The 9,702-nt window shown below is 33.1% G+C and overlaps 1 protein-coding gene across 1 annotated transcript in view; it reads right to left on the bottom strand.

Annotated features, from left to right (window-relative positions):
* Window positions 1-9,702, bottom strand: part of LOC102672793 (homeobox protein abdominal-A homolog) — a 33,061-nt gene that overhangs the window by 22,471 nt on the left and 888 nt on the right. Inside the window, exons 2-3 of the mRNA XM_031508429.1 lie at window positions 9,418-9,702; window positions 5,368-5,400 (exon numbers count right to left, since the gene is read on the bottom strand). The exon at window positions 9,418-9,702 is cut by the window's right edge and continues 29 nt beyond it. Coding sequence (XP_031364289.1) covers window positions 5,368-5,400; window positions 9,418-9,702 — 318 coding nt within the window. The remainder of the gene's footprint in view (window positions 1-5,367; window positions 5,401-9,417) is intronic.

The following is a 9,702-nucleotide window of genomic DNA, read 5'->3' as shown; positions in this document are numbered from 1 at the left end:
CATGCAAAACGTTAATAAATTTGGCTATTATTTATAAAAAAAAAAAAAAAAAATGTCTCTATAAAATTTCAATAATCTTAAACAACCTATCAGAAATAATATTTTGAACAAGTTTTTTCCATTAGCTTTTAGTTTTAGGAGATACGCACGAGAGTATTAATTAAGTTAAGTTAGGTTAAGGTATGTTTTTTTAATTCCTGACCCACCGTAAGATTTGAATTTTTGTCTAAAGCTATATAATTAAAATTGAAATTAAGTAACAGTTATATTTCTATCTTTCTCGCATCTTGTTGCCGCACTCCATCTCGCTTCATCTAATATACAAATTTTAATTACTTATAACTTAATAAATAAATCGACATTTTTGCGTATCAACTTTTTCATGTCAACCTGTAGTATCGATCCTCCAAAGAATTAATTAACTGTTTTCACGAATATATTAACATTCTGTAAATAGAAAAAGAATTATTCAAGATGGCAACACACTTCAACGTCATTGAATTAATTAATGAAAAATATTTACTTTATAAATAATTATCATAATTATTATAACATTGTAATTATTACATATAATTATAATATTTTCAATCTGGAAGTACACAACAGTTTTTTCTAAGAGAAAATAATTTCTTTTTTTTTTTCGATATTTTCCGCTACTTGACGGTATAGCATTAGACAGGCGGGAGGATAGGCGTAGAATAGAGGAGAGAGCGAGACAGAGGCAGAGTGGGAGGAGGAGAAGGCGGATGGAAACGAGCAGAAGCCCAGGTAGGGGAGGCAGGAACGATGAAACGGGATAATACGGACGCTGCAGGACGCGGCAGCCATCATCGAATGCTAATGAGGGGTTGGCGGCTTTTGGGGCGGAAGATTCAGTCCATGCAGTGGCGCACTGTTGCCAGAGAAACGGTCTGATTATAAATTATACATTATCTCGTGCTAGACCTCGTGTACACACCAAAATCCAACTAGACGAGAACCCTGACATCAAAATGCACACCGTTTACGAATGCGGGGATAGATTAAAGGGGGTCATTTAACTACGGTATTATCGGAAGGTGGCCGACAAAAATCGCTGTTAACTCGTCACACATTCGGATACTTAATAAACATTGTCCCTGATAATCGTTGATTTATCTTTCAGTGCTTATTATGGACAGTTTATTCAATATAACTAGATTATTATGTAAATTGCGTGTGATATTATATTGTTGCAAAAGACACGACCAACTTCTTAATAAGATTATTAAGTTTCATTAAAAATAATATTAATCAAGGCTTTTTAATTAATATTAATAATTTTAATTAATACAATATATCTTATCTATCAAAGAGGTAAAATTATAAAAATTAAAATTTTTTTTATATCAATAGCAATTTATTATATTCTATTATTCTGATACATACATCAGATAAAATAATATAAAAATTTTAATAATGAATATATATATATATATATATATATATATATATACGTTATTCTCGCTTTAGTTATGATATATATCTATATATACGATCTAATCTAAGTTAACCTAACTTCTTAAGAGGTTATGTTCTAAATATAAATATAAAATATAAATATACAATATATACGATATATATATCTTAACAAAGTTAATTGATTGTATAGATTTGTGAACTATTTCATATATAATAACCTAATATTATTACAATATTTTTGCAATATTTATAATATTGTGTATAGTGATATATATAATGGTATATTAGCAGGAAGCAGAAATAAAAAATAAATTGTCTATTTCCACAATAGACATTCTGTGAGGAAGTAAAAAAAAAAAAACCAGCTTGTAATTTAGAAGGATTTCAGTGTTGCTCTTCTCAGTTACGGGAGTAAACGTTTCTCGGAACGACACAGCAACAGTGAGGATTAATCAAAGGAAAGAAACACGGAACGACTGTACCAAGTACTGAGTAAGCTAACAAGAATGTTTGCTGGCGCAATGTTACCCAGCAGATCGAACTGTTTATAAATTATATATTATCTCGTGATACGCCGAGAGCGTATACAAAACCCGACTAGACGTTCACTGGCCACTGAACCTTATCGCAAAGGCGTCAAACACTCGACGCCACCGACAAAAGAAATAGAGAAATGACACAGATTGAATTATGCAATTATTGTGATAGATTCCAAGGATTACGCGCTATCCCTTTTGATGTTTTCATGTACGGTTAATGGACGAATTGTCATGGAGTTATAGCGTATAATGTGTCGGACCACGTAAATTATTTGAATTGAACTTGTTATAAATAATTCTAGAAGATATACAATTGGTTGTATCCTGCAAATGTTACGATGGGATTATTTTTTTCTTCACTACATATGAAACAGTAATATTTTTTTAAACATAACCTCAATCTATCACTTTCGAACTTTGACACATACGAAAGAATAATTGTATATCAGAATATTATATTTAATACTATAATAAATATGATGATTTAAAATAAATTATTTCATATTAATATATACATTTGTCATAGAATTAAGATTTAATGCAAACATTAAAATAGAAAACCTATGTAGCATGCGTAATTTATGTATTCCGTTGCCTGAAAATTTGGTCGCAGTCCAAGATGGTGGACCGAAAAGAAAACACACATATAGAAAAACGATATCGCGAAATACCACGGAGTCATCAGCAGGCCGCCGATCCCTGACCTCAAAATGCAGTATGTACGTTCACATACCACCGGTGAAAGATTAGATACTCGTATTTTCGAGTTAATTTTATATATTATAAAATGGATGTGAGCGCTTCTTTCCTAATTTTACGAGGTTAAACGCGTGCGTACATATAATTTGTCGCAATGCGCATGCTCTCTTTCTTCGTGAAAAATGGAAGATGGTGTTTTTCGCCGTATCGTTTATCTTTCTCAACTCTGTAATACAAATTCAATGATATTTCGAACTAAGATATTCGATGCTCGAAAAATGCATATTTGCGCATATAATTTTTATTTCAAATAGAATTCTAAAGTTGAAATCACGTGGCATTTTATCGGTGCAAAGTTCGAAGCCACCCAGTCGCCAATCCCAATTCTATGCTCGAAAGCGTAGTACATTCACGTACTAGCGATAGATTATGTCCATAGACACGGCGACGGATATTGCAGCGAGTGGAAGAAAAAGAATGACGTCGCTTGAGTTGAATTCAAAGTGCTATTTTTATATTACTTTATAACGAAAGCGCTGCAATCGAGCACAATAGAATTTCAAATTATTTTTTTTAGATATTAAAATTTCGGAAATTGCGCCAAAATTAAAGATTTTTTAATAATAATAAATATCTGAAACATATCTCTAGATTTTAACCGATCTTTCTTGAAACATTAAAATTCTACGAAATTGTTTTTATTTTATATTTTCAATAAAAAATTATATCATTCCACATTTTTAACATTTTATGTTCCGTAAAATACTTGTGATTTCGAAAAGGTTAAAAATCATTGCTTTACATTGAAATCTGAAAATATTTAAAGAGAGAAAAAAAAGGAATACGAAAACACGATGTGACAAGGTACCAACAATTTATCTTCGTCATTGCACAGCCCATAAAAACAGCTAAGGAACGTTAATAAAAATGTCTCGACTAATTTTACAACGTAACCACTAAGAGATAGCCAGACTGAAAAGATGGCGCTCTCGCAATTGTCGATGCAAAAGAGATAGGGGAAGAAGAAATACGCCACGGATGGACGATGCATAATGCATCGCGTGTTCCTGGGCTAACGTTGATTCGCGTACATAACTTCAATTACAATTAGTCAAGCATCCTGGAGGTCTCTATGCAACATTCCCACAGGTATTTCGGCTGACGCACCCCAACTTCCAAATGCATTAACGTCACGTCTCTCTCGCTCTCTCGATGGACGGCGTCTATCGAGGATGGTGCCAGAGAAGCTTACGTATCTCCAACAACAGAAACCTAAAACCCAGTCTACACGAGCGTGTTTATAAAATACGAGAAGATTCGTCTGTGACATCGATGCTACGTAACGAAGATAAAGACTTGAAAGTTGTAAGCTACTATTTATGAAGTGTATATGTATATCGATTTAAAGATATCGTAATTCAATTCTGATTATAATTTTTCAGAAACGTATTAGCGCTTGATAATATTCTCATGTCGAAGAAATCGTTCAAAAAGCAAGCTTATTCCCATCGTGCAATCGGGAGAATGCGACATAAAAGCCAATTGTGTCTCATTTATACGAATAAATTTGGTTGTGATTTACCGACTGAGTAACTGTTCCCATCGTATACCGGCGACTTCCTGCACTATTCCTATTTGAAATTATGATCCGCCCAATGTAAACAAACCATCATCGCGATAATTTCAATGGGTGAAGTTTTAATTTCACTTAATCGCTATTTACTGCGTCATTGTGCGGCCCGTAATAGGCTATATAAAACATAGTCACGGGTATAATTTGCGGCTAACATTATCATGGTGACGACAGGTGTAGTTGGCCGTATACATGTCCTTCTTGCATGCGCAACTAACATAAATGAATAGGATACGCGAGTCGGTAGCACGTGCTACCGGCACCAGGATTCGAGTAAACGACCTTTAAGCTGTGTCCTTGACTTTTCTTGACATAGTTTGAAGCGCCACACAAGCGTCGGCTTCGTTCTCCAAACGACACTCTTTTTTTCTTTTTTACGCCGCAATGAATCCGTGAAGAGCTTCATCTTATAAAAGCGATGACTACAGGAATTATCAGGGGCGGATCAAACCGTAGAAATAGGATACGAATTAGCTTTAAAACTTATTTCACGAATATATTGTTAAAGAAAATTGTGAAATGTAAAATTTTACGACGTGCAGATACTTTTTCTTATCGGTTAAATCTTTTCTGTTTTAAATTCTAAATTATTTTAAATTTTATCTTACTGCCCAATCTAATAATCTATTTTGAACAAGTGAAATACGTATTTGATCATAAAATTTGGCCAGAACTTGAAATAAAAAAAAAATGATAACCGCCTTGTATGATTGTGTTTCGTGAATAAACTGGCTCTTACATTTGAAAATATGGCTGCCATATGTGGCAGCGGCGCACGCTTGGGAACAAATTGGTCCTACGAAAGTTCATTTTACCTTCTCGGTTGCTTCAAATTAACAATCTTCATGCCGGGATTCCATGGGACTTTCGAAACTCGCTAAGTGAACACATTCCCCGTGTATGATAACGCAAATAAGTAATAGTTTCGAATAGTTTCGGAAATATCAAAGTGGAAATAATCTCGTCTTCAATATCGATTCTCCGAGTAAACAAAATTTTTGGCCAATATTTTTCAGCGAAATGGCTACACTAATATAACAATGATATGGTACTCACCGCACACGACTCTGTCGAACGGGCTCATCCAATCTGAAAACAAAAATAGTCGTAATTAGTGTGAATGTCAATCGATCCGATTAGAAGATTATCGACCGTAAAAAGCATGTACATTTCAGATAAACCACACTGAGACACAAGCACTCAACACAGCTGAGATAGTCGGCAAGAAGAGAAGAAAGAGACAAAGAAGGATAATCGGAGAGGACATATATAACCGAAACTTATTCGAACAGATACGCAATTAGAAAGTAGGAATTCGCGGCTATTCGACATGCAAGCTCTCGCTGCAACTTCAGACCGCTAGAAAGATGGATTAGAAACATACGATCGTAAAATGTTCGAGTGTACCAGCCTAATCCTATTCCTAGTCTGTCTAATCCGATGATTAAATTCAAAATGAATTGAATTAAACATTGATCTCTGTATCTATCGTATGTCAATGATCTCAATATATGATCCGATCAAAACGACAAAATCTCTTCAAAACTTTAGTCTGAAGTATGTAACAGTCAGCAGTAATATGTATATGTATCTTGCGACCACATCTCTAATTAACCACTCAGTCATCCGATCGCGAACGCTATTCATTCTCGACTTGGGATTTATCCTAATAAATCACTCGACTGCATTACATTTGAACGACTACCGCGAGAGACGACGTTCCCTTTCTTCTCGGCTCGTAAAGTTATTCTTACGCACTCGTAAACCAGATAAGAACTTTATTGAATCACGAATAGACACTTCTTGCGAACGTTGCCCGATAAGACTGCGCTATAGATGAAGAAGGAAAACGGTTCTTCGTGACCCCCTTCTTTTTCTCTGTTGCTCGTGCTTGCGAAGGCAAATATTACTAAAAGAAAATCTAATTAAAAAATGACATCGTTATAAATTATATTGAAGCACATGTCGAGAAGAATTAAACGTTGTCTATTATGATTTATCTGCCAATTTGATGCTGTATACCTTGATCATTTCATAAATATTACGCGATAAACGAATACCATTGAAAGAACAGGCTTTGACAGGAAAAGATGTCTTCCATTAATGGATTTCTTTCTCTTCATACGAGTTTCCAACACTGTTAGTCGCAGGCAAAAATTTCTTTCTTCGAAAAGTTATATGATAAACGTTCGTAAAGAAAAAAAAGTCGGAAAATGTTGAATCATACCAATTGACATTGCTTAGAATATGATTTATGGTAAACGTTAGAATATACATTATTCATGAATGTAACAAATGATCTCTCTATTATTTTTTTTTTTATCAATGTACGATATATTTTCAATATGTTACAGAATAAAATGTTATTAGAGATTGAAAAAGCAAAACGAATTTCGGAAAATAGTTTATACATTCAATGATTATAATTTTATTAAAATACAATCCGCGCCATATCTAATTGATTCGTGTATTGTGGCGCACTCTGCCGTATTTCATTGACAGTTTAATTTAAAATTCAAACGCTAGGAGTCGTTAATTCGAAAATCGCGCGAATGCTAACAAGTTTGACGTGGGATAAGCAATATAATATTTTAAAGTAATTATTCATCAGAAACGTAAGTTATTGTGAATAGTTATTCGCTTAGAATCATAGTTAAACAAATATCATTATTATCGTATTGATCGTTATTATTGATCGTTATTATTGTTCGTTGAAATTGATGCAAGGTTAACGAATGACTGACTCGAACGACATCGCCCGATCTTTCACGAAAATGTTTGACTTCTATAACCTGAAGTATACACAAAGCCAAGAGTGCACTGCGAAAGCCAATTATTTCGAATTGGTTTATTTTCGTTTAGTGTTGGAAACGAAACCTTGAACAAGCTCCAGGCCCCTTCGTTACATTCTCGGGTGGAGGACGCATCGTCTTGCTCGCGACCACTCATCCAGACGATTGCGACGACGATAAAACGAAAAACAATGGAGATCGGTAAATCGAACAGCTTTTAAAAATACACGAATGCTTTTTCACGACATTGCCGACAAGTACGCGATGTTGACGATAGACCAACTTGCTTGTCCGCCACGAATACACGCGGTAAAACGCCGTCGGCACTTTGTTCGCGTTAATACTATCGCAAACAAAGACGCATGTATACAAGCTGTACTCGGAATGCATTATGCGAGACACGGAAAATAGCTGGTCGCTGGAACGAGTAAAGATTTCAAGTCTAACGATGATCACGTTGCGAATACGCTCTTATACCAAGGAACGCTATTGTTTCTTTAAATTGAAAATTTAGAATATTCTTAAATGTTGGTAATCTTTTTGCGTTGTTATGTTGGACAATGAGATGAACAAAATAGAATTTTACATAAATTAATGCACACTTCAGAGATTCAATTTGAAAATTATATTCACAGCTTAAGATACAAATATTGTGACAGTATTTTTGTGTTATGAAATCTAACGATGCTTTTAGAGTTTGTATAGATCCATCTGATTAAGAATAATTATGAAAATTCTAAATAGATCTTATCCAATGAAATTATTGTCTCTATCATCTAATTAATATTGAAATTATATAAAACAGTTGATTATGTTTTTCGTTTCAATGGTAATATATTTAAATTAAATCTTTAATATTAATTAGACTAGCTAATGCTACTATTGCATTTATATTGCCGATAACATATTCAGTTTATTTTGTATGCAAAAATTTAGAATGAACTTTTATTATTTTGAAAATAAATAAGTTATTATTAAAAAAAAATTTATCAATATTAATTTTCACTAGTTAGATTAGTTTTATAATTATATTTTATATCGCCATATAATAGTTTATGTTTGAACATGCATTTTATGGAACATTCAAGGTATAACAATGTTCTAACAAGTATTCTATAGTACCCCCTACGGAAAGAATAACTATAAACACGTATACCGTAGGTCAGTTTCCATTTACCGTTTGAGATTGAAGTGTTTGTCATTTCCAATTAATTCGATACAAATTGCTTTTATTTTTTTTATGCTTTTTCAATGTAACTTAAAAATATATTCTTGACTAAGCGATTTTGTTATATATGAAAGATAAAAAATACAATCTTGCATGAAAGTAAAGTAATTTAATTATATTTTTTTTATGATTTTGATTGACAATAAAATAATGATATACATATCGGTTTTATACGAGACAATAAATTTAGATTCGAATCACGTTATAATTGCTTCGTTAATTTATCACTACTAAATAAACATGGTCGATATTTTTACTTGCAAATTCGTGTTAGCTCTTCGTGACTAGCAATAAGTACAAGCATAAATAAAAGGGAGGAATTCATTATTTTTTAACGATCGTAATACTTGTACTTTTGTTCAACAATGTAGATTCAATTGTTTCATTATCTTTGACGCATTGTTAGAAAGATCCGACACAACGCGTATTTATTAATGCGTGATGATAACTGAAAAATCATGTTCAAATAAGCGTTATAATTATCGTTTAACTCTATTATTGATTCCATTCTCATAGATAATTTAACGCTATATTAACTGACGGCGATTAAGTTCGAATCGGTGAATCAATCTTGTTTATCGTCGGTTTACATCTTTCATTTTATTCTATATTCATTCTAAAAATGAACATTAACGAAACATGATCACGCGATACGTATTTATTTGAAATTGACAATATAATGACAATTAATTTAATCCACATAAACTAATTCACTGTAAAACGATATATATTCAAATAGAACTTCATTCTATTTGGTTAACTAAATAATTTAAATACGAAAAACTATTTTATCATCAAATACACATTTCATGAGCATTAAAGAAAAAAAAAATATCGATATTTTTATTCTATTACCTGATATCAGAATTTATACGAAAATTCGGGTTTTAAATATTTCTATATTTACAATTAACGATAGCTATAAGAATATTTTTTCCCCATTTATAAATTTTTAATAACACGAAGAGTTTAATACGATTTTTGTTTTCCTTTAAAATTTCATTTTTGTTAAATATGTGTATTAAAATAAAAATATCGATGTATTACATGTAGAAATTACAGCAAAAATTATAAAGAAAGACTTACCGGTGATGGACATCCATGGATATCGCGGTATGTCCGAGATGCTGGGTTGTCCGGTGGTAGGTTGTTGGCAGGACGTCAAAGGATCAACGACGGCCGATGCAGCGGCGGCTTGATGATAGAACTGTGCAGCGGCAGCCATAGAGGCGGACGCAGCGGAAACAGCAGACGAAGCTGACGCAGAAGATACTAGGCTACTAGGTGTAGCGCCGTTCTGATGATGATGGCCAAGGGTATAATTTACCATTGGATCGGCGGACGTAGGTGCAACATTTCCAGTGAGGCTGG

This window comes from Apis dorsata, unplaced genomic scaffold (assembly GCF_000469605.1).
Source record: "Apis dorsata unplaced genomic scaffold, Apis dorsata 1.3 scaffold_85, whole genome shotgun sequence".
In the NCBI taxonomy this organism is placed as follows: Eukaryota; Metazoa; Arthropoda; class Insecta; order Hymenoptera; family Apidae; genus Apis; species Apis dorsata.
This window is presented reverse-complemented; position numbering and strand designations above follow the sequence as displayed.